Genomic DNA, 24356 nt, shown 5'->3' with positions numbered 1-24356 from the left:
CCCCATGAGGTGCAGACTGACAGGCCCAGAAGGAGGAACTGTCCCCTGGGGCTCTGCTCAGCAGGTTGTCAGGCCACAGCTCTGCCCACCAGCCAGGTTCATGTCAGACAGAAGAAAAAACTTTATAAAATAGAAAAAAAAAAACCAAAACCAAAAACCAAAACCCAGCATTCTGTGTGTGTGCTCACACATGAGCAAATGTCTTTTATTTTTTGTTTGTTTCTGGAAAATGAGCAACTGGAAAACAGTTTTTTTTTTTAAAAGATTGATTTAATTTTATTGAAAAGACAGGTTTGCAGGGAGGAGAGACAGGGAGAAAAGTCTTCCATGAGCTGATTCACTCTACCAATGTTTGCAATGGCTAGAGCTGATCTGATGTAAAGCCAGGAGCCAGGAGCTTCTTCCAGGTCTCCAGTGGGGATCATCTTCTGCTTTCTCAGGTGCATTAGGAGGGAGCTGGAACAAAATTGGAACAGCTGGGACTTCAATACGTCCCCTGATTGGAAGAAGGTGTTTCGGGCTGCAGCTTAATCCAGTATGTCACAGCAGCTGCCCCAGCTGTCGTATCTTAAAATAGTAACACATTTAATATACTTTGTGTTGTCTGTCATTTTATGGCTGAGACTCTAACTCAAAACTAAGTTGAAAGTACTAAAAATACTAAGAGGTATGACCTGCCTTTAACACGGAAGTTTAACTGCAACAATATTAGGATCATTTATATTTCAGGTGAAATCATGGGTGTCTCAGTGCACATGCTCATGTTTCAGCTGCTGGGCCAGAGTCTTGGAGAGCTGGGAGAAGATGAATGCTGTCTGTTGCCTCCTGCCCAGCTCACAGGGCTCTGTGGGTGTGTCTTACAGAAACTGCCCTGGGCTGGGTACAACCTTCTCTGCCTGATAAGAAGGGCAAAGGGCTGGGCGGGCTGCAGGGTGAGAGAAGCTTCCAGGTAATACATCAAGTGGAGGCCCTGGGAGTCTGTGTCCCTTTGCCAGCTCTTTCTCACTTTAAGTTGTTTGGAACTGGGGCTGGGTTGGGCTGGGAGGGGGAGCTGGGGAAGATAGAGGGTACAGTCTCCCTGTAGCTCTACCTTCTGCTTCCTCTGGGAAGTTCCTGGATCAGGACAAGGCAGGACTAGTGTTCGACCCTGTTTATAGTTGTGGACAAGAAAGTGGCAGGGGGCCCGGCTCAGTAACCTAGTGGTTAAAGTCTTTGCCTTGCATGTGACCAGATCCCATGTGGCCATCAGTTCTAATCCTGGTGCCCCGGCTTCCCATCCAGCTCCCTGCTTGTGGCCTGGGAAAGCAGTCAAGGAAGGGCCAAGGTATTGGGATCCTGTACCCATGTGGGAGACCTGGAGGAAGTTCCTGGCTCCTGACTTCGGCTCTTGCAGCCACCCGGGGAGCAAATCATCAGACAGAAGATCTTCCTCTCTGTCTCTCATCCTCTGTATAAATGACTTTAAAAAATATTTAAAAAAAAAAGGTTGGGCCCAGTGTGCTGGCTTAGCAGCTGAAGTCATCACCTTGAATGTGCTGGGATCTTGTATGGGTACCAATTCTAATCCCGGCATAACCGCTGCCCATCCGGCTCCCTGCTTGTGGTCTGGGAAACCAGTCAAGGATGGGCCAAGGCTTTGGGATCCTTCACTCATGTGGGAGACTCAGAAGAAGCTCCTGGGCTCAGATCGGCTTAGCTCTGACCATTGTGGTCACTTGGGGAGTGAATCATCGGACGGAAGATCTTCCTTTCTGTCTCTCCTCCTCTCTGTATATCTGACTTTGCAATAAAAAGAAATAAATCTTTAAAAAAAGAGAAAGGTGGCAGGAAGGTAATGTGTGTGGCTTAGATCCTGACAACTAATACACACTGAGTGAAATTTAGCTGCTTCTTTAGCATCTTTAGGCCTTGGGAAACCCCCCGATGGGCAGGGCAGGGGGTGACTGAGAGGAGGGGCTGAGGAGTGAGGGGCTGTGCTGCTGCCACTCCCTGGGCAGTTATAGGGCTTTGCATGTCACTGTTCATGCTGAGGGTAGGGAGCAAGGTCCACAGGGTGGGTACTTCCTGCTGGGGCAGCTTTCACTTTAGATTGTGCCAGGGACCAGAGAGAGGCTGGTGCTTGTGGCTGGGAGGGCATGGTGGTCCCGGGGTCAGGGCTCTGTAGAGGCTGCTGCAGCTGTGCCCACTCTGCTGTTCTGGTCTCCTGGGAGCCCAATGTCTCCTGGGAGTAGCTGCCCTGGACCCAGAAGTGGACCTGGCAGAGGACCCAGTGGCTGTGCTGGCAGCCCATGGCAGGTGCAAACTTGGGGATGTGGACTGCTGGGGTCTCTGTCTGAATTTGCTGGCTTTAGACACGCTGCAGGAAGTCACGGCTGTTCACATTGAGGACAAAGAGGAGCAGGTGAGCTGGGTTGAGGACACCTGTGGGGGAGGAGGAGGAAGGTAGGGAGCAGCTGGCTGGGAGGAGGTTGAGTGTGTTGAGAGGCACAGTGTGGCAGGAGATGGCGGCTGGATAAGTCTCACTCCAGGAAGACCAGGAAAATGTTGCTGATTGTAGTGCTTTGTTTCATTACTTTTAATCACATTTCTCAAGTATGTAGTAGGGCCAGGCCAGGTTCTAACCTCTCGTAGTGTTTGTACAGATACAAAGTCACATAGCTCTCACTGCATTGTGTGTGAGGCTGCTACCTCCTTTTTGGCAGTTAAGGAAACTGAATTTAGGAAGGCCAAAGACCGTGGCTGAAGCTGTGACGTTAAGAATAAGTAAACTTCAGGAAGTCCATCTCATGGACCCTTGAGTCTGTGATTCCTAGGATCAAGGCTGCCTGCTCACCCTTGCTTCTAGAAATAATGGTTGGGATCTTGTTCTGACCAAGGGTCATGTGCTTGTCTCTTTGGCCTCACCATAGGGTTTTAGATGGCCATGGAGAAATCTTCACACCTGCCAGTTTGAATTTGCTGTGCTCCTGCTGAATGTAGGCCATATCCTGAGGAAATGGAGGAAGGGCCTGGATGGGATTTCATTTGAGGTGACATCAAAGCCTATAAGCCAGACATGTGCTGGGCACCTGTGATGAGCACACAGGCTCCATGAGGGTGGGATCTGTCTCTGATGCTCCCCTGCTGCCAGGGTGCTGTAAGCCCCACATGGATGGCATGAGGATCCTATAGGGGATGCTGTCATCTGTGAGGGTTAATGGGGTGACCCTGGTCCTGCTGTCACCACCTAGGAGATGCCCTCTGTGCTGGACCTGCCTCCTTCCTGCCCAGTGCTTCCTCCTTGACTGTCCTCTGATGACATGGAATGTGGTGGCCACCCCTCTCTGTTCTGCAGTCTCACCATCCTGCTTCTCCTGGTGCAGCTGCCCAGGTGGGGCTCTGCAGGTGAGTGTGTTCCCATTCTTCTCTTGGTCTTCCTGGGTAGGAGGAGCCCCTGGTGTTTTCTGCCAGGATGGGGTGAGGTGTGTGGCTCAAGTCTGGGAAGAGGATGGCACTCCCCATCCTGATTGTCCTTTTTCATTTAAGAAGTCACTTACCATCAGGGGAGTGTGAGGGATGTTGACAAGTCTCCAAGGGTCTTTATGGGCTCGACCCGCATCTCCCAGTGTTTTCAGTCCTGTGTCTGTGTCCGCAGATGTGTTCCAGGTGATTGGCCCCTCCAAACCCATAGTAGCAGTGTTGGGTGGTGATGCCATTCTGCCCTGCTCCCTGTGGCCAGCCATGAATGCAGAAGACATGGAGCTGTGGTGGTTCCGTTCCACATTCACAGAAGCAGTGCTCGTCTATCAGAATGGCCAGGAGCTGGACGAGGAGCAGCTGCCCCAGTATGCAGGGCGGACCTCACTGGTGAGGGATTTCCTCTCTCGGGGTGAGGCTGCTGTGCACATCCAGAACATACAGGTTTCAGACAATGGCAAGTACACTTGCCTCTTCAAACAAGGAGGACAATATGAAGAGGCCATTTTAGAACTGCAGGTGGCAGGTTGGTGACTTGATCGTATTCTAGAAGTCTTGGGGATACTGGATTTGGGAGGAAACTCATGTAATTCAGCATCTCATTTCACGTATGAGGGAAAGGCAGCTCATTCATCCATCCATCCACTTTTTCATTATAAACCTTGTATAAGAAGACCCTAAGTTGTGCCATGCCTTGTTTAGATCTCAGAGACCCTGTGGAGTGTATGATCCAGAGCCGGAGACAGAAACAAGGAAAATAAATGAGTAGTTTGATGACGTCAGAAGGTAATAGGTGCTAAAGATAAAATAAATGAGGGTCAGGAGCATCAAATGGAGGGAATCTAGCTCTGGACAGTGGAGTAAGGGTATACTGTGGTTCAGATGAGCCCTCATTGTTGATCTCAGCATGGCCCAAAGGATGTGGCTCACTCTTTAATTGAATATTTGGGTGAGGGGGGCAGAACAAGCTTCAAAGTAGGGAGGCATTCAGTGTGAAATCTTTGGTACAGGAGATGTCTGGCATGCTCTGGCATACAGGGAGGCCATTGTGCTGTGTGGGTAGAAGTAATAATGGGGGAAGGCAATGCGACAATGTGTCATGATAATATTGCAATGAAGAGCTAGATAACCCTGGAGTAGCAGTGCCCACTGACCAGGAGAAAAGATCATTTGTCACAGGCACTTGTGCTCTTGTGCTGACACATGAGTACTGCAGTGAAAATCCTAGGATCCTCTATGGATTGAAAGTGAGAAGGCAGAGACATGTATCTCACTATGTCCATAGTCATCCACTGTGATTTAAAGGGTCTTTAGGACTGGATGTGTGGGTCCTGTGGAGCAGATTGTGGGGTCTGAGCAGGAGGCAGAGGAAAGGGATTTTAAGTGTGAGGCAGATGTCAGATGGCTGCAGTTGTGTGTGCTGTGCTGGAAGTGTGGATGAAGAGCAGGGAAATTTGGACAGATTAGTGGATGGAAGACTCCACTTGGTGGCTATGAGGATGTGCAATGGAAAGTGAGTGAGGGGCCATGGAGGGCAGTCTGGCGTGGAGAGGACCAGTGTGTGACCTCAGGCAGCAGCATGTGCTGGGAGAGCAGGGTCAGACATGGGGGATGTTTCATAGCCTGACCTAATTCATGAATTCATTGCAGACAGAGAGTTCAGAGGGGGAGGTGGGGACTGCAGGGACTGTCAGGGTTTGCCTTGGCTGCTTGTTCTTAGTGGTGGGAATATTGGCAATTATGTGTGAAGGAAGCTTCCCATCATAATACTATGTAAAGAACAGCCAGGAATCTCAGTGACATATTACAGAATTCAATATAGGCACTGAGAGATTTAAACAACCTGAGTTGGGCTTGGTGAATCTCATTGTGTAGCTCACATATTGTTGGTCTGGTTTTGGAAGTGATACCAAAACCATGATTGTTTCCAAGAAATCCTGCCAGCAAAGGTACTAGAGGAAGACAACACTTTGCTGAGAATCAAACCTGAACACATTGCACAGTAGAGGATCTCCGTCAAGGCTTGAAAGACAGAAAGAAAGCTTTCTTTTTTTATTTTTATTTTTTTGAGTGAGTGTGTATGTGTAGATAAGCAGGTACAATGTGCATTCCATACCTTAATACAAGTTCTATTTGGCTTTCTCCAGCTGAGCCTTTGTTTGACACAATGACACCCAAGGACAAATTGGGCATGAGAGGAAAGAAGCAGATATGTTCAAGGAATAGAGAGACTCTGGAATGTAGCAGCCGTTATGCTGGGGGCCAACTGTTCACTATCTTGTGACCTTGGTCTTCTTGTCTGCCTCATTTTGGGCGTGGAAGGCTCTGGGCTACAGGCTGTCAGTGTCCAGGGCCAGCCCGTACTCTGTGATCTCACAAGGACCAGTGACCTCTGAGTATGTGTCCTTGATGTGTGGTGGTTAGACCTGTGCATGGTCCAGGATGGAACCCACTGAGAGCCATTGTGCAGATGCTTTGCTGCCTCTCCCTCTACGCCAGGTCCCTCTGGATTTGGCCCCTTACCTCCTGTGGGTGAATGTGATGGATCCCTGGTTCATGGCTGGCACGGATTAGCTAGCACTAAAGATCAATGAAATCCTGCAGTCCAACAAATCTGTTACAGATAAAATGACTGTAGCCACTAATGCGGCCACAGACTGCTGGGCCTTGATGTCTCTTATTAGGCTACCTTGCTTCTGTTTCTGAAGCAATGAGGGCCTATTGCATGGGTCCAGAGCAGTCAGAAGTATTGATTGTTGAATCAATGGCTTAGAACTAGCTCATCACTAGGAAATTGGATTGCAAGCTCAGTGAACTCAAACCCAGTACTCAGATAGTGATGTGGCAATCCCGAGTATTACTTTACCTGTTGCAACAAACAACCTCATGAACAGTTTTAAAAACAAATAACAACTTATCATCGAATTGTAAGACTTGAAGCACTGAATTTCAGATGTAACTCACTTGAGATTTACCTGGTAATTTAAATGGTTAATTGCTTTTACCCTGAAGAAATCTCAACTTCTTCCATTCTATACTAGAAGGTAGTTTTTCAATTTAGTGAGGCCCTGATGCTTGCACCGAAAGAGGGAGAGGAGAGTTAAATCCTTTGATGGTGTCATTTCAGAATGCTGTCTCCGGGCAGTAAAGTACATTTCTGGGTCATTTAGCCATCAAAAGGCCTGTCTACTTTGTAAAATTACACCTTCATATTCCATACAAGGAGAGGTACTTACAGTTCCCAGTGATCAAAAGTGAACAGTTGCAGAAAAAAAGAGGATAGGGTATTCTCTCATCTAATTTACAACAGGGAGACCGAAATCTTACTCTAATTGCTGTTTGTCCTTTCCATCAGCTGAAGAGGTCACTGAAGAGGCTCTGTGTGCTCCCGTTTCTGTTGGTCAGATGGCTGTTGGCTCTCCTAGGGCATCCTCAACCAGAGCGCCTGTGTGACCAGTGACATCCCAACAGTCCTGTCCTCCAGGGCCTACCCCAGGCACTTTGTTCTTGTGGAAATGGCTGAGAGTAAACCAATAACACAAGAACTTTCCCAGCCTCTGCTTAAGCCACATTATCTAGTTTTTCATTGGTCAAATTGAGTCACATGATGAATTTCTGAGTGTTAATCAATTACACAGCACATGGTGAAGCACTAGCTCAGTATAAAGAAGGATAATGTTTAAGAGGCACTTTATAATCAATTGATCTCTAAGATGTCAAAATTATGAATTCAGTGCTCAACGTTTGAGTTTCAAATGTTTGTAAGGCAATTGGTTGAGATAACACATAGATACATGGATATAAGGAAAGGAGCTGGCGAGTAGGGACAGCCTGACGAAACTGGAGTTAATTGGTGTGGTTTTCCAAGCAATATCCAATATCCAAGAGGCAGTGTATGTAGAAGCAGATGCCTAGGGGAGAGTGTGGGGTGAGCAGAGTAGAGAATCAAGGAAGAATCCTGGGACCCAATACTTTTGTTATCTAGTACCCTGAGTCGTAAATGCTCTCTCAACCTTTGACCTCCAGGATACAGGGCTCTTGGTCTCCTTCAGGGCAGGCCTTTCCCATGGCGCCAACAGAATGCAACATGCATGGCTATACCTGAAGTTGGGCAACACTAGAACCTTGCTGAAACTGTGGGTTTTCTATGGTTCTCCAAGACCTCCACAGCTCCCCTCTTGTAGGCTTGGGCTCTGCCCCACAAGTGCACATTGAAGGGCCAGAGAAGGACGGAGTTCGTGTGGTGTGCAAGGCTTCAGGGTGGTTCCCAAAGCCCCAGGTGCAGTGGAGAGACGTCCGTGGAGAGAAGTTCCCGGAGTTCTCTGAGGACCACACCCAAGACACAGCAGGGCTGTTCAGCGTGGAGGCTGCTCTGGTGGTGAGAGACAGCTCTGCAGGGGATGTGACCTGCTCCATCCTCAATCCCATCCTGGGCCAGGAGAAGGTCATGGCCATCCCGATCCCAGGTCAGTGCTGTCTGTCCTTCTGAGCAGGGCTGGAGAGGGTGGTGTCCCTGGGTGTGCTGGTTGGGCTTGGGTCCTCCCCTGACTTGCTCTCCCGCTGGGCACAGAGCCCTTCTTCCCTCAGGCCTCTCCCGGGAAGGCAGCTTTCGCTGTGAGCCTGACTGTGCTGGGGCTGCTACTTGTTGGAGCTGGCTGGGTCACCAAGAGAGAGCATTCTGCAAAGGTGCGGGAGAGGCAGAGACAGAAGGATCTGTGCCGGGCTAAGCAGGAATACCAGCAGGCAAAGGAGGAGGCGCTGAAGTCCAGAGGTAGGGAGGAAGGTTTCAGAAGGGCAGGGGTGGCAGTTGGTGCATAGAGGGGACAGCCTGACATGACTGGAGTCCATGGGTGCAGCTCTCAGAGGACATCCAGGACCCCAAATTAGAGCAGGTGGTTGTGGAGACTCAGAGCAGAGCTGCTGGGGGATGTAGAGATGTGGTGGGCCTGGAGTGAGAGCTGTGTATAGCACAGAGCAGAGGGCTTTCCTGTGGGGTCTTCAGCACATGGCCTCTCCTCTTCCTGGTGTGGCGTTCATGGTGTTTCCACTCTCTTTCAGATGAGCTCCAGGCAGAACTCGGTAAGCTCTGCTCTCCCTCCTGAGCTCTGTGTTTGCTGGAGAGAATCCTGTGGCTGTCAGCTCACCTGTTCCCTGTGTGGTGCTTTTCAGGTTGGAGGAAGGCAGCATTCCGGGCTGGTGAGAGACTTTGCAGATGTTCTGTTGTTTCCTGTCCCAGCTATGCCTGGCTGTCCCCTCTCCTTGTTTCTGTCCTGGCAGAGGGATGTGGACCTTTTTCTTTAGGGCAGCAGTGGTGGTAGTGGGTGGCTAATCCTGGATCAGTGTGTTTTTCCACCCATGTAACTGTTTTCTATCTCTCTTTAAGCCCAAGTTGCAAACCTAGGCCTGGAGTTTGTCCTGCCACCCGGGTTTTATTCCTACTCTGCCCTGTCCCTCACATGAGTATTGTTACTGTCTTAGCCTGCAATGCATGAAACTTGGGTCTGCATCAGGAAGCCCAAAGCAGATGTTCTAGGTTTCATGGGAGGTGGAATGAGTGAATGGCACACTGGGTTTGGGAGTGTGACCTGCTTCCTTCTCAATGTACCTGCAGGGGGAGGCAATTTGTCCTGTTCTGCACAGGTGCAGGTGTGAATGGATGAGCAGAGGACAGGGCTGCTGACCAGGTGCAGTGAGTCACGGGAGGAAATCATTCTTTGTGAGAGTAGTGGTGCTTCTCTCTATCTCTCCATGTTTATGTTTATAAATTTGTTTAACATTTAATTCATACTTTGAAAGTTATACTTGGAGATGTGAAATTCACAGAGACAGGTCTTCCAGCTGCTAGTTCATTTCCTAGTTCTGGTTGATGCTAAAGCCAGGGACCAGGAGCTTCTTCTTGGTCTCCTATGTGGTTGCAGGGGCCCAGGCACTTTGCCTTCCAAGTTGGAGTAGCAGGGATCTGGATCAGAAGTGGCTTTGCTGAGATTTGAATTTGTACCCATATTGGAATGCCGAGCTGTAGGTGATGGCTTAGCCTGATATACCAAACTGGAAGACCATGTTTTCTCTTTGTGTTTTAATTTTTCCATTTTTTACTTTCTGGAAACAATATGTAATGAGTAATTGTCATACATACAGAGTGAATTATAATTTTCACTTAATATTTGGTGATGTAGTACTCTTTTATCTCACAAGCAACACTGAGGGACATGTGACACAGGAGTCTCTGTGTCCTTAGGCTCAGCGCAGAGAGTGGACAGTTAAAAGTCACACAGCCGTGGGTCAGAGCAGGCTTCCTGATCTGTAGCCAGGAACTTCCCACAGTCCTCTGCTGTCTGAACCTGCAGGAGGCCACTCCTCTGCAGCCTCCCTCCTCCTGCTGTCTCTCCCCTCAGCACAGAGGGCAGGTGGGGGCTGAGCAGGTGGTGGCTGTGGTCTCACAGGTGTGTTTCCTTTCAGGCTGGAGGAAGGCGCAGCTGTATGCTGGTAAGTGAGCTGATGGTTCCTCTGCCTCCCCTCCCTCTGCCCTGCCCCTCCTCTGTGTGTGGACTTCCCCAGCATGGGGGTGGGGGGCGGCATCCATACTTTCCCTGTTCCTGTTGTGGCCTCCAAGGAGGACAGCAGAGATTCCTCCTTGGGAGCACAGCTCTGCCTCTGTTCCGGACTCTCCCTCTACTGTAGGTCACTATTAGAACTAGGGACACCCTCTGGGAGCCCTTGTTCATCTGCTCCTTCTCTCTGTGGTCGTGATCATGGGGAGAGAGTAGCAGTACAACAGCTGTCCAGATCAAGAACTGCTTGTCTCCAGAAGACTGGGGATCACAGCCACTTGCTTATACCTCAGATCTTACTTAGAGGATTAGTAGTTCTATTACTTTCTTATCCCCAAATCTGACCCTTTTTGATCCAGTTGGTGTCTGAAATATCTGACATTATGTACAGCATGCTGAATGGATTGTTTGATTGGCAGGGGATGAGTGAATGAGGGGAGGCAGAGAGAGTAAAATCTAGAATGAGAGAGAGAGAGAGAGAGAGCAAGCATTTGCTAATTTTCTCCCCCTCTGCAATTAATAACCAGTGCTGGGCCATATTGAAGCCTATAGCTGAGCACTCAGTCCAGGTCTTCCATATGATGTCAGCATCCCAAATCTGCAGTGCTGCCTCTCAGTGTCTCCGTACTTAGGAGAAGCTGCAGTCAGCAGTTGGGGTTGGGAACTGTACATGGTACCTTAATGGGAGTGGTTGGTTTTTTAACTATTAGGCTGAACACTTGCTTCTGTTTCAATTCTTTTTTTTTTTTTCACTTTATTACTATTTTATGATACAGCCCCAAAGACTCTGGGATTTCCCTTAGCCCTCTGCAAATTCTCTTTCCCACCATTGATTTTGCATATATGATTACAATAATATAGTTCTTCATATATAGTCATAAGTCCACCATTCTGCTATTTAAGAGTATCCTGATATTTCAAGCATGGACAATGATAGAATCCAGTACCCTATTGTTGAGACATATTTCACAGTTTCATTGGGAGTCCATGTTTGATCTGGAAATAGAGATGCATACTGCATTGTATCCTCCCATCTGGGTGTGGTTGTCTCTATTACACAGTTACTGTACATTCCCTTTAATGAAAAGCCACAAAACAATGTCAACAGGAAAAAACCAGAATTTTACAATGCCATGAACGTAAATAACATGCTATTGAATGACTGAATTTGTTGCTGAACAAGTGGGAAAGAAAATCTAGAAACTTTTTGAAGAAAATGTTGCTACTGTATGATCTACGGGTCAGTGAAGAAGTTAATGTGAGAAAATTTTTTTTTTTTAAAAAAAGCAACAACAACAACATTGAAATACGTGAGATATAGTTTCCACTGATCTTTTTTGGTGAGATGTGTCTCCTGTAGGCAACAGATAGATGAGCTTTGATTTTTGATTCAGTCTACTAATCTATGTGATGTTTGATTTGTGGGTTTAAGCCATTTACGTTCAGGGTTAATATGAATAGATGGTACTGTATCTTGTCATTTTAGCAACGGGTTGTTCATTGATTTAATCTGCTGGTGTCATTTTACTGGAATGTTCTCCACACTTGTTTTTGATTTTGGTGTGTGCCTTTCCTTTTCTCTGTCAAGACAACATCTTTAAGTATCATTTGTAGGGCAGGTATAGAAGAGGTGAATTCCTTTTCTTTACTGTGGAAGAATTTTCTTTAATTTTCAAAGACAAAGAAAAGCTTTGTTGGGTAAATTATTCTGGGCTGACTTTTTTCTTTTATAATCTGGAATAAGTCACTCCATTCTCTTCTGTGCTATAGTTTCCTCCAAGGTGTCAGCTGTGAGTTTGTCATTCCTCTATATGTCAATTGATTTTTTTACATGTACATGTTTAAGAATCTTTTCCTTATGTTCTATTGAAGAGAGCTCGATAATTATGCGTTGTGTGAAGATCACTTTTGGCCAACCCTGTTGAGAGTTCTGTTCTACTCCTATATTTTGTTTCCCAGTTTATTCTTCATGTTAGGGAAGTTTTCATTTATTATTTCATTGAATACATATTTAAACCCAGCTGCTCTTTCTGCACTTTCTGGAACTCCCATAACTCTCTTATTTGCCTTTTAATAGTGTCTCTTAATTCTTAAATTTTTTTTAACTTGAGTCAGCTCCATTTCCAACTTTTTGATTGTTTCCCCTTTGTGGCAGGGAGCATCTTCCAATTCTGAGATTCTTTCTTCTGACTCATTCATTCTACTGTTGAGGCTTTCCACTGAGCTTTTAATTTGCTTCATTGATATTATGCTTGATTGTGTTTTAGTCTTGCTATTTCCTGTGTTATATATTGCTTAAATTCTTGCATATGTTTCTCACTGTTATTGATAAGAAGCTTTATAACAAGTGTTTTGAATTCTGTATCCCCCATTTTCTTGATGTATTCCTCAGCTAACTCTGAGGATGTCAGAGGCCTTTGCTCCTTTTCAGGGAGTCTTCAGTAATATTTATTGTGCCTCTCTCTCTTCTTTTGCTTTGGTCATTGTATTTCTAGTTAGCAGATTCTGTTCCTTAGGGCAGGTTCCCAAGCTGCCTGTATAACTCACAAGTCTACAGTTTGATTTTACTGATTGCATTTGGTACCTAGCTCCTTTTTTGTAGTTACTTGAGCCACTCCTTTCAGCAAGTTTCAGGCCTGGGCTCTTGTGTTAGACTTCCACCACAGTCTCTGTAGCCACAATTGCTGGGTCACCAATCTCTACCTCTTGTGATCCTATGTCATGGCTGCACCGTTGTCTGTACAATCTTCCACTTCCTGTTTGAGCAGTTCCAAGAATTCTGGACTGTTGTTAGTGCTGATCTTGGTAGAACCTGCTGGCCGTTAGTTCTGAGGGACACCCAGATCTATTTTGGGTGGAACCCATAGGTTGCCAAAGTCAGTAGTATTTTCCCTGTGAGACCAGTGCAATGCATTGAACTGGAAGTGTGTTTGCTCCCAGCTTAGCACATGAGCAGCTCAGTGTTGTCTCTCCAGTCCTCCAGCCTTTGCCACACTGTACAAAGTGGCACCTGGGTTAGCAATTGCCGTTATGTCTGCTGACCATTACGTCTGGGGGCTACCCTAACCTATTTTGGGTACAACCTGTAGGATGCACATTAGTACTGTTTTCCCTGTGGAGCCAGTGCAAAGCACCGAGCTGGAAATGGGTTTGCTTCTGGCTTAGTGCATGTGCAGCTTGCTGTTGTCCTTCTAGTTCCAAAGCCTTTGCACACTACACAAAATGGCACCTGAGGTAGAACTGGTGGGGGTCTGGGCTGTGAAATCCACCCTGTTCTGCACCACCTCCGTGGGGTCTGCTGCTTTGCCTCTGCTCCTGCTCAGATCAAACAAATCAACAGTATAGTCAGTTCTTTGCCTGGGTTCACCTCTTGAGCTTTTGATGAACTACCCTTCCCAGCTGGCTGCCAGTGGAACTCTGGCCACTGGTGGAGCTCAGATCACCATTTGCCAACCACCACTGGGGTGTCTTGTCACTGCAACACCACTCTCTATTTCATCTCAGCTAATCCTTTTCTATCTGTTCACACCTGTCCTCATCATTTTTTGCCATCTTGGAATCCAAAACATTCAATTTTCTTCCAGGGATTCCATGGGCCAGTCCTGCAATTACACTACAAATAATATATGTGTTCTCAAATTAACAGCTGAAAATGTTGAATCTGATCTCATTTATTTCAGAAATTGAAACAATTCCTATCAGACACTTGCTATGAAAATTAAGTGAATTTGCATCATGATATTTATTAAATACTACTTCACATTTCGTATATTAAAACTTAAATCCTGATTCTATTTCATGTTCATTTTTCTTTCCCCCCACCCCTTGTCTTTTTAGTAAGATATAGTCATGGCACAGACTTCCCATTCAGTTGATAGCTAATGCAAGTGAAACATTAACTTTTCTTCCAGAGGTTACATGGGCCATTCCCATTTTATATGCGATCTTGTTTCTAATTAAGCAAATCAAAAGACATGGAAATCTGAATTTCTCTGACTAAATATATGTAGATGTCTGTGATGGTCAAAAAGTTATGGACTGATTGGCCAGCAGAAATACTAGTTTACTTTTCACTGCAAATGTTCTAATCTTGTTCTTGTGTCTAACTTACAGACTGCCTTCCTCTGCGCTGGGTAGTAAATTCTCTCACTAATGACTGCCTAGACTCTGAGCACATGTGGAGCCTTTGCTTTGGTCAGTAGCTGCCTCTCTCCTCCCCAGGGGCAACATGGAGAGGGAAGAGATACAGCAGCCTTCAGAGGTAGAGAGAGGCTTACTGTGCTCCCCTTTTGTTCTTCAGGTGCTCATGCTGGGAAGGCAGGGCTTGGCTGGTGCTTAAATGCTTTTACTGTTGCTAGCTGAAAAGGGAAAAGATAGGTTCTCAGTGATCACTCAGAGATACCATTGGTGACTCTATTCCATGACCTTGGAGTTTTTTGGTCTGGGTGACTTGGCTTTGAATGGGAAATTGATGCACTATGTTGGTTTTCTTCCTCTCTCAGACCTTCCCTTGCTCACTGGTTTTCTGGACAGCTCTGACACCCTCAATCTCCCTCCACAGTGTGTGGGAACTTTTGCATTCCCATTTTTCATGTGCAAGTTGCAAGGATCCTTGCATTCTCTCCAGACACCTTCTCTTATTTGAAGGTTAGTGTAGCATACAAATGTTATTGTAGGAATTTTCTATTTGTGTTTACAAAAATGACATTGGCCTTGCTGAGTTAAACAACACAAGTTTATTGACTGAAGCTCTGTAGGTCAGAAGTCTGAACATGTCTCACTGGGATAAATGTATGTGTGTCTACATTCCTTTCTGGAGGCTTCTGTCTCTTCCAACCTTTAGAGCTCATTTGCTGGGCTTGGTTCAAGGCTCCAGTGTTCTCTCTGCAGATCCAGCAATGTTGGCATCTTCTTAATCCTATTTGTATCACAGTTTAACTTCCTCTGAGCACACACAGGTTGATTTTATATATATCTATACATGTATATATAATATATATATATATATTTAGTTGATTAGGGCACAAAGGGTCAAGGGTTATAGGAAAGTGGGTAAGACCATTGTTTCCACATTTTCTTTTTGTGTGTGATCTGGGGTAAGGAGGGAGATAAAGGGAGAAGTCCCACCTGACCTACCACACCATCTCAGGGTCCCAGACATGGGGAGCTCTGAGGGCATTCCTCAAGTGGTTTTGATATTTAAATAGTTCTGAATTGCTGCCAATTTCGCCATCCCAAGCAATATGAAATCTTTCCAGAATCCACTGGCTGACATAGACTCTCCTAGAGTCTTTGTTTGCCAAGTTCTTCACTGCCAACACATGGCTGAGGTAGATGATTGATTTGTTCTGTCCTCTATCCTCTGTTGTGGTACCAGGGGTACTCTGCAGGTTCCAATAGACTGCCATATTCTTCATGTGCACCTGGATATGCTGTCCACTGTCCCGTCTGAGCCTCTGAGGAGGCTTAGCTTTGACACATGCACACATTTCAGACAATGAAATCTGCACTTCCCTTCATGATTGGGTTTCTGAGATCAACAGTTCAGTTGGAGGGATCCCCAAAGAAACTTCATCTGAGGTGAACCCAGGCCTGGTTCTTGTGTGTACATGGCAGCACAGGGTCTAGCACAGTCTGTCGCGCCAATCAGCTTATGCATATGCTGGTGGTTGCAATTGCTGGGTCAGTTCTATTTCCAGCCCTGTCTTCCACATGAACCAATGGCTGTTGCAGTCAAACCTGGTTCTGCCCAGCACACACATGGCCCTCACGCAAACCCATGGGAGCTGCAGCCTAGTTGGGGCAGCTCCCAATAACCTCCACCAGACCACTAACCTGGTTCCTATGCTTGCCAGTATGTACAGCAGAATGGTCCTGTCTGTCCCACATCCCATTTAGCTCTTATACATGTCACTGGGCCTTGAAGCCTAGTTCAACCCAATCAGCCCCACCATCCAGCTCACACACATGCTGTTGGGTGAGGTTCTCTGTTCAGCCATGTCTGCCCCTGTCCTGGTTTTCATGCTCTCCAGTGGAGTGATAAGCCAAGAGGGAGGTGCCCACTATTTCCCTACTGGGCCACTCCCACTCCCTGAATATGTACTCTCTAGGGGATTCTGAAGCCTACCTTGACAGAATTAGATTCCAGTGCCAGCCTCTGCCTGCTGATGCTGCGACAAAGCCCAACAAACCCTCACCCACTCTGATTTATAATTGCGCCAGTAGGAACAGTCAGCCCAGCCTGGCTTTTCCCTGATCTAGCTCACATGAGGCCCACAGATGTTGTAAGTTCTGCCTGATCTGGTCTGCCCCACATGCCAACTCAGCTCTCCAGTGGGAGTGGCTGTCCAGCAGGGGAGCCCTCCACATTCCCCCTACTTGCTTTGCCACTCCCCCCTTGGCTTTCACATGTGGTGGTTGGGCACTGCACCCTGTCTAGCATGGTCCCTTTGGCATTTGCTACTGGGTGCTGTACCATGGCTCAGCACAGCCCACCCAAATTCCAGCTCACACTGGAGAGAGTTATAGCCTAGCCCAGTCCAGTTGGCAACCCATACTAGCTGTACTGTGTACTGGTATGTGTTGCGACCAAACCTGACTCAACCCACACTCTGCTCTGGTGCTTGGATTTTCCAGTGGGTTATGTGAATTGGTTCAGCCTGGTCTGCCCCCTGGCCTATGCCAGATGTATGCCTGTGGGTACCTTTCCTTGACCTTGTCTGGGCTGCTCCCTATTGTGGTTCTTGTGCTCACCTGCAGAGATTGTGTCTCAACAGGAGTTGCCCCAGCGACTTCATCAGAACTTCTCCCAATGCCAGATCTTGTGTATACCAGTGGGTCCATGAGCCAGCCCTACTCAGTTCACCTCCTGTCCTGGCAGGAACAGTGGCCTTTCCTGACTGGCCTTCAACCCATTCCAGTTCTTACTGTTGGATGTTTCAGCCCAGCCAAGGCTCATCCATACCCAGATACAGGTTATACATGGCTCAGTAGGAACAGAGACGTACCTTAGTCTGTCCTACATTTACCCTGGTCCTCGAGAGCACCAGATGGTGCTGTAGTCTAACCTGGCATGGTGTGCCTAGCCCCAGTCCACACTTGTTCCAAGGGATACTGCAGTGATATCCAGACCAGAACGCAGCCGCCACTCTGGCCCTCATACTTACCAGTGGGAGCCCCAACCCAGCAAGGGTGTCCTCTGAGCTTCCCAAACAGGTCTGTTCCAAGCCATAGATCACACTCATGCCAGTGTGTGCTCTGACCCAGCTTAGCATAGCTCCTCACCTGTCTTGGCCTTTGCCTTAGATGCCATGGCCTAGCATCTCTGGCTCATACAGACCAGCAGGTGTTGCAGCGTAGCTCAACATGACCTGTGCTCCATCCTGATTTCTGTTCTTGCTGATGAGTTAAGATTTGCTCAGCCCTGTCTGGCATGCCCCCTCCCATAACCAGCTGACACATCAGCCAGCCATTGGAGCTACTTTGCCCAGACTGCCTGACACCCAGGCCTGGATCATGTGATCATCAGTGACAGTTGTGACCCACTAGGCGAGTTTCCCACGTTCTCTTAGTTGACCCACAACCACACCCAGATCTCATACATGCCAGCAGGTGTTAGGCCAGTTAGACCAGGCCTAACACCTGCTGGTCTGCCCTTCCATTTTGACCTTACTTGAGTTGGTGAACGTTATTACCCAGCCACTCCACACCCTGTTTTTGGATGCACATTTAGGTGCTGCTGCCTTGACCAGTGCCGGAGACCAGCTCCAGCTGACTGAGAGCTTGCAAAGGATGCGTGGATCAGTGAGATGATAGGAAGAGATAAGATACGGACCACTATGACTTGATGCTCATAATGGACAACTCAGAAAAGTTGCCTTCTTTATTTATACATAAATCATCACAAGTTTTTTCACAACATCCAATTGTTTCATTTTTCATTACATCATGGTTATGAAAATGCAAGAAGCAATCCTAAAAAATATTTTTCTATTTCAAAGAAAACATTCTTAACAAACCATTACTCATTGAAACCTGCAATCACCTGGCTGAAGCCAGGAACTCCACGGTTGGCAGCGCATGCAGTTACATAGTAACAAGTAGTTTACTTATACTCAAAATCAACTTTTACTCAACACAAACTAATATTGATTAAAATATTAAGAATACAGAATTAAAAGATCATAAGTAAAAGGATTTTATAAAAGCATATAACATAGATTCTTTGCTAAATTTTATAATCAAATCATGCATTAATTACGGTCACCGTCACCTAGTGCTGATTCAATTGTTTTTTATTCTTTTGTTAAAGGGCAGTGAAAGGGATCAAGGCAATTCAGCTAATCTACAAACAGAGGGCCTCTTACAAGAAACTTCCTTTAAACTATTTTCTTTCCCTAAATATGAATGCCAATATAAGATAGAAATTTTTATAAACTGTTTTCTTTCCCTAAATATAAGTGCCAATATAAGATTGAGATCTTAAGCCAATTTGATGGGGTTCACATTTATTTCCTTATAAAAGATGCCCCATATACTTTTGCTTTCTGTGGTAAGAAACTAAAATGCGTCATATCATGTGTTGTAACAGTTCGAGGTGCATGGTAAACAAACTCTTTGTATCTCCATGATTGCCATCTGTTGCAAGATATTATCAAGCCATTTCTTAAGGAAAACATTACTTATACTAGGGCAAATTTCAGGGCAAAAGTGGGCACATAACAGGATGTTTGGAAACATAGTGGGCTCAATTGTATTATTGTATACTTTTAACTGTGTATCATAGCCTTACGTTACTACAGGTGTTTTTATCATAACATGATAGATCAATTTGAGGTGTCATACCAGTTACAGGAATCACTTCACATTAGCAGAAAAGCAACAACAACACCCTCAGAAGAATTCTATGAAACATCAGAGAGGTGATTGAGTTCCATACAATGGGTGAGGCAGCAATGAGGTGACCAGAGACATTCTGCCGGGCCTTGCCACGCAGCCAGAAACGCCTCGCAGCCTTGCTAACTGAGGAGCGGTGCTCATCACACACCCTTGCCATCTGACCCAACTGCACGGCTCCCCACAGACCAGCCCAGACTGTTTTGGTTCCTTTACCTGTGAGTGATGGCAGGTTCCATGGTCACACCTAGCTCAGCCCATCACCACCCCAACTCTTGAGCTAATCAGCGGGACTAGTATTTCCACATAGTTGGCCTACACATCTCCCACAGAATCTACCCCTGGATCTATTTCTCTGGTGTGCTGCTTAGTGTCATGTCCCTGCCTAATGTGACCCATCCTCTGTTCCAACATTTTGTCAGGTACTAGGATCTAGCCCTGCCTGACAGGCTCCTAACCATAGCTTTCATGTGGACTGGCATGTGGCAGTCAGTAATGCTCTATGCAACCAGCCTATCTTAGGATTTGCATGTTGGCTGGTGGATCAGTCTGGCCCAAATAGATCTTAGGGACTTTCCCCTCCTGACCTCCAGCTCTCTGTCCCCACACTTGCCAGTAAGTTCTGTTACCCCATTTTTGGGTGTATCTCAGGATTGAGTCCTCACCTGCACTCAAATTGTCCTTATCCATGGATGTCCCTAGGCAGCAATTAGATACCCTAAAAACCCTAGAGCTTGCTACCAGGTGTCTAGAGCAGGCTGAGCCTGGCTCAGTAGGCACATTGCCTGCCCAAATCCTAGGACTCAGTCACCTTGTGTTGATGGTTTCCTTGGGCTGAGTCCCAAGCATTGGGTCTGGCTTGGCTTGGGCACACTTTGCAGTCACCACACTGCAGAGGGCTGCTTTTACCCCAGCCCCCTGGCTGAACACTGTACTTATCCTGAGGGAATGCCTAGGACTCACTCACTCACTGTGTAGCATCAGTGACCATTTCCTGACTCCCAAGCATTGGGTCTGGCCTGGCTCAGGCACCCCTCACAGCAGCCACACTCTAGAGGGCTCCTTTCACCCCAGCCCCAAGGGCGAACAATAACATTTTCTGATTTCATTTGATTATGTTGGTACCACCTGGATAATCTAGTGAATTCTCCTAACTTCAAGTTCTTACCTTCTATCCCACCTGTAAAGCTCTTTTTCCTTGTAATAGTCATGGGTTTTAGGATTTGGAGAGGATAGAATAAGTAGTCAGCCTCTGTTTTCCACTTAGTCTGTGTCACCCTCACCATCATGTATTCTATGCAACCTAGAAGTTTAGCTTAAGCAGTACTCTGCAAGTGAATCAAGGCACTTGAAATTTTGAGATCCCAAATCTCAAAATCTTTATTCTCAGGTAAATCAGGCTTTCAGGATGGTTTTGTGGCTAGGAAACTGATCAGTTCAATTTCATAGTGAAACTTGTGTAATGCCTTTTCTATTGAGGTCAGAGTCCAGTTTCTCAATCCTGGGAAGTTAGCCTTATGTTTGTTCTTTGCAGGAAGGAGGCTGCATGCAGTATGTATGTAAGAAGCTCTCCATTAGCTGAATGTATTCTAGCACATTTCCACTGTACTACTAACATCACTGTTTTAGGAGCAGGTGCTGAGCCGATGTGTGAAATCTGTGCAGACACTGATATAAATGTGTGTTCTCTCTTAGACTGGCGAAAGGAAGAGTTCCAGGCCTGTAAGTGAACTTTTGCTCTTCCTGGTGCTTTTCCCATGTTTCCATTGCCCTGGCCTCTCTTTCAGTTCCCTGTGGTGATGTAGATATTTATATAATTAATGATGCTGGGGTGGGGAATGTAAGGAACAAAGCTGGGTCTGTTCCTAAGTTCTCTGTTATTGTCCTTGTGATTGGAGGCCATGGACCTGAGTCCCAGGGCCTTTATTTCAGGGGCATATTCTCTCTCCCATGCAACTAGGAGCCTGAGGATGGTTGTGCATCCTGGGCAAGGGATGCCTTGCATGACTCAGAATTCTCTCTACAGGGTCTGTCACTCTGGATCCAAGTTCTGCCAATGCTGACCTTGCCATCTCTTTTGCAAAGACAAGCGTGACCTGGAAATACAAAAATTTGGATTTATGGGGGAAATACAGTATTTTGGGCCTTGAGGGCATCATGTCAGGAAGATGCTACTGGGAGGTGGAGATCAGGGCTGAACAGTGTAGGAACTGGGCTCTGGGGGTTTGTATAGAGAATGTGGGAAGGACAGGCAATTATAGAGAGTCTCCACAGGAGGGATTCTGGGTTGTGGAGTGGTTTCTTGGTTCATGCATTGTCTTTACTGAGAACTCAATGCTTTTATCCCTTAGACAGGATCCTTGCAGGGTTGGGATCTTTCTGGATTACAGTGAAGGGGATGTCTCCTTCTACAATATGACTGATGGGTCCCATATTTTCTCCTTCTCCTCAGCTTCATTTTCTGGACCCCTCTTCCCATACTTCAGAGTTAGGACAGGAGAAGTGACCCTGAGCATCTGCTCCCCATTGGGTGGGTCTGAGGAGCTCCCTGTGGCCCTGAGTGATTCTCCTCTTTTGGAGGAGACTGGGAGGCTCTCAGGGGAAGTATGCAGTTTAGTCTGTGGTGCTGAGAGTGCTGCCCCATGGATTGAGTCTCCATTACTTCCCTACCCGCCATAGGGCTCCTCCCTACTATGACTCCTCAGTGGAACCTTCCTGGGGCTGCAGCCTCCCTGTGACAAAAGATCTTAGATGAGTCCCTGATGACCTTGGGACTTTCTCCTCCCGAACCTCTGAGGACTGGTAGGTCATGGCTTGTGTCCAGAGCAGGAAGATGAACACTGGCTGTTGTTTAGTAACTTCTGTATATTCATAGAATATTTCTTTTCCCTTCCATTGTTTTAGAATAGGTTGTATTATACTATGAATGAATTGTTTTTGTATTAAAATTATTTAATGTGTTTTAAATTTTCTTTGGATGTGAATGTTTCCAAAGACAGGAAGATAAATGTTGACTTTTATTTGAACTGGTTCAGGACATATTTTACTATGTTAAATTTTGTTTTTAGTTTAAAAATTGTTCTGTGTGTTTTCAATTTTTTTTGGAAATGAAGTGAACTCATGTCTGAGTTGCTGTTTCCAGAGAGAGAAAGAGAACTATATCTTCCATCCACCGATACACTCACTTTCCAGACTGCCACAATGTTCAGTGCTGTGCCAGGCCATACCTAGATGCCAGGAATTCTTCCAAGTCTCCTACATGGGTGACAGGAGCTCAAACACTTGAATCTTCTTTTGCTTCTTTGGCTAGGCTTTTATTGGGGAGCTGGATCTGAAATGGAGTTGCTGGCACATGAACTGGTGCCCATATGGGATGCTGGCATGGTAGATGGTGGCTTAACATGCTTTCTAAAATGCCAACTCCTATGTCATAGTTGTTTATATTAAATATTCACTGATTAAATGAAAGATGGTTTCTTTGTTGTGATAAACTCCAATTTAAACATCTAAGTCACAGCATGGTTCAGCATAGTTCAGAGAAAGGGTTGTTCTGGTGCTTAAACAGTTAGTAAAATGTTTTATGTCAACAATAAGGTCATATAAAAAGCTCTTTTTGGTCTTTGCTTGGATTTGAAGTAACTTCTATATATTCATAGAATATTTCTTTTCCCTTCCATTGGCCTTATTTTAAGGCATTCACTACTTTTAGATTATCTATGCACACACACTCTTGGTAAGAGACAGTAAATAAAGACATGCAGATGATGTGATTTTTCCTGACCAAGAACAGGAGGAGTGATATCTTTAGCCAAGTGTACCACTGCCTCAATAGTTCCAGAAACAATGAGTAAAACCATCATTACTGCATCCTTTGTCAGGTAGATTTATGTGTTACCTACATATTGATTTTCAATGTATTTATTTTGGGAATTATACTGATCAAAGATGCAGGGTGACTTTCTGAGTTTCCCAAGGTCTACAGTTGTTTTGCCCATAAGATGTCAACTCCAACCAAAATGCCCATCAGCAGAAGACTGGATAAGAAAGCTATGGTTCATCTACTCCATGGAATACTACTCAGCTATTAAAAAAATAAAATGTAGTTCTTTGTCGCTAAATGGGCCCAACTAGAAACCATAATGCTAAGGGAAATGAGCCAATCCCATAAGGTTAGATACCACATGTTTGCCTTAATTTAAGATGAAATGATGTCAGTATGAAAAATGCTATCTGTAAAATGTAATTTTTTTTTTTTAACATATTGGTTACTCAATACTATGTCCACTAATTCCATGACGTTGTGGATTGTTGTGGATGTTATGTTGGGGCTTTTGATTGGTCAGGGTCAGGATGACACTCTGCCAGCTCTACCTTCAGACCAGAGATGGTCTCCACAAGAAGCTGTTGAACTTATCTGGACAATAAGATGCTGGACTCTATGCCTGGTATATGCTTGCAATGAAGGAATCTCAACTGAATTTGAACTGTGGCAAAGTAGCAAGGTGGAGGAATCCACCCTGGGGGGAAGGTTTGGGGAGGGGTAGGGGGAATCCCAGTGCCTAAAAAACTGTGTCACATAATGCAATGTAATAAAAAATAAATAAATAAAATGAAATTAAAAAGAAGAAGAAGAAAAAAAGATGTCAACTCCTTTTCCCTCTTACTCAGCTTATTTATTTCAACTACTGTTGATGGACAATGAATGACCCCTTTTTCTAAATGGTCTCTCAGCAGCTCTACAATTGTATCAATTTCTTCATTGATTAATTAATGCAATAAATTCTTTAATTTCCATTTTTTGCCTGGATTCATATTTGTGAACTTATTAAAAATTATGCATGGTTTCTTACCTTAAACTACCATAGTAAATTTTATGTACCAGTGGATTTGCTTTTCCAATGGTCCCAATAGAAGAGAAGCTTATGGGGCAAGAACCATTCCTTGTTTTGAGATGCATTGTAAACTAGAAGCTTCTGTGTCACTTGGTAAATGAACAAAATGGCACACCAGTTAAGGGATGTGTTGTTTCCAAAATCTAAATGTTTACAAGGACTTTTTGGTTATACAAGGGGCTATATGCAACCACCTCAAACATATAGCTCAAATCCCTACAGCAATGGATACATTGAAATTTCATTGCAGTATAAGGCTTCTGAATTTTTGTTGTATTTATTGCTTGCCTTTTCTTGCATGAATGTCTCACTAGTAGTCTTGAGTAATTTCTTCCTCTTACCTATTAGGTGTAAGCAGCATAATATCTTCAATGGACTGGGTGATTGTGAATCTTAGGGCAATGAAAAGATGGAGATCCATGAGAGCTTAAGTATGACACAGAAGCACATATCCCTGAAATGACATTGGAGGTGTTCTGCTGTCTTTTCCATCTGAAAGTACACTGATACTGGTGGATTGTAACAGGGATATATAGATAGGAATCAGTTCCCTGGATCTTTA

General features: G+C 45.6%; 2 protein-coding genes across 2 annotated transcripts in view; both read left to right on the top strand.

Moving 5' to 3' along the window:
- LOC121161264 (butyrophilin-like protein 1) overlaps positions 1-2798 on the top strand; it is a 45846-nt gene extending 43048 nt beyond the window's left edge. Inside the window, exons 7-8 of the mRNA XM_040987572.1 lie at positions 2352-2401; positions 2703-2798. Of these exons, the coding sequence (XP_040843506.1) occupies positions 2352-2401; positions 2703-2798 (146 nt within the window). The remainder of the gene's footprint in view (positions 1-2351; positions 2402-2702) is intronic.
- Positions 2799-3555: 757 nt separating this feature from the next.
- LOC121161263 (butyrophilin-like protein 1) lies at positions 3556-21581 on the top strand. The gene is made up of 8 exons (XM_040987571.1): positions 3556-3982; positions 7641-7922; positions 8027-8227; positions 8515-8535; positions 8626-8652; positions 9916-9942; positions 20598-20624; positions 20929-21581. The coding sequence occupies exons 1-8, from the start codon at positions 3556-3558 to the stop codon at positions 21579-21581; spliced, it is 1665 nt and encodes a 554-aa protein (XP_040843505.1).
- The last annotated feature ends 2775 nt before the right edge of the window (positions 21582-24356 follow it).

The sequence above is a fragment of the Ochotona curzoniae genome, unplaced genomic scaffold (assembly GCF_017591425.1).
Source record: "Ochotona curzoniae isolate NIBS_2020 unplaced genomic scaffold, NIBS_Ocur_1.0 contig_4773, whole genome shotgun sequence".
NCBI lineage: Eukaryota > Metazoa > Chordata > Mammalia > Lagomorpha > Ochotonidae > Ochotona > Ochotona curzoniae.
Note: the sequence above shows the minus strand (reverse complement) of the source record. Positions and strands in the feature narration are given on the sequence as shown.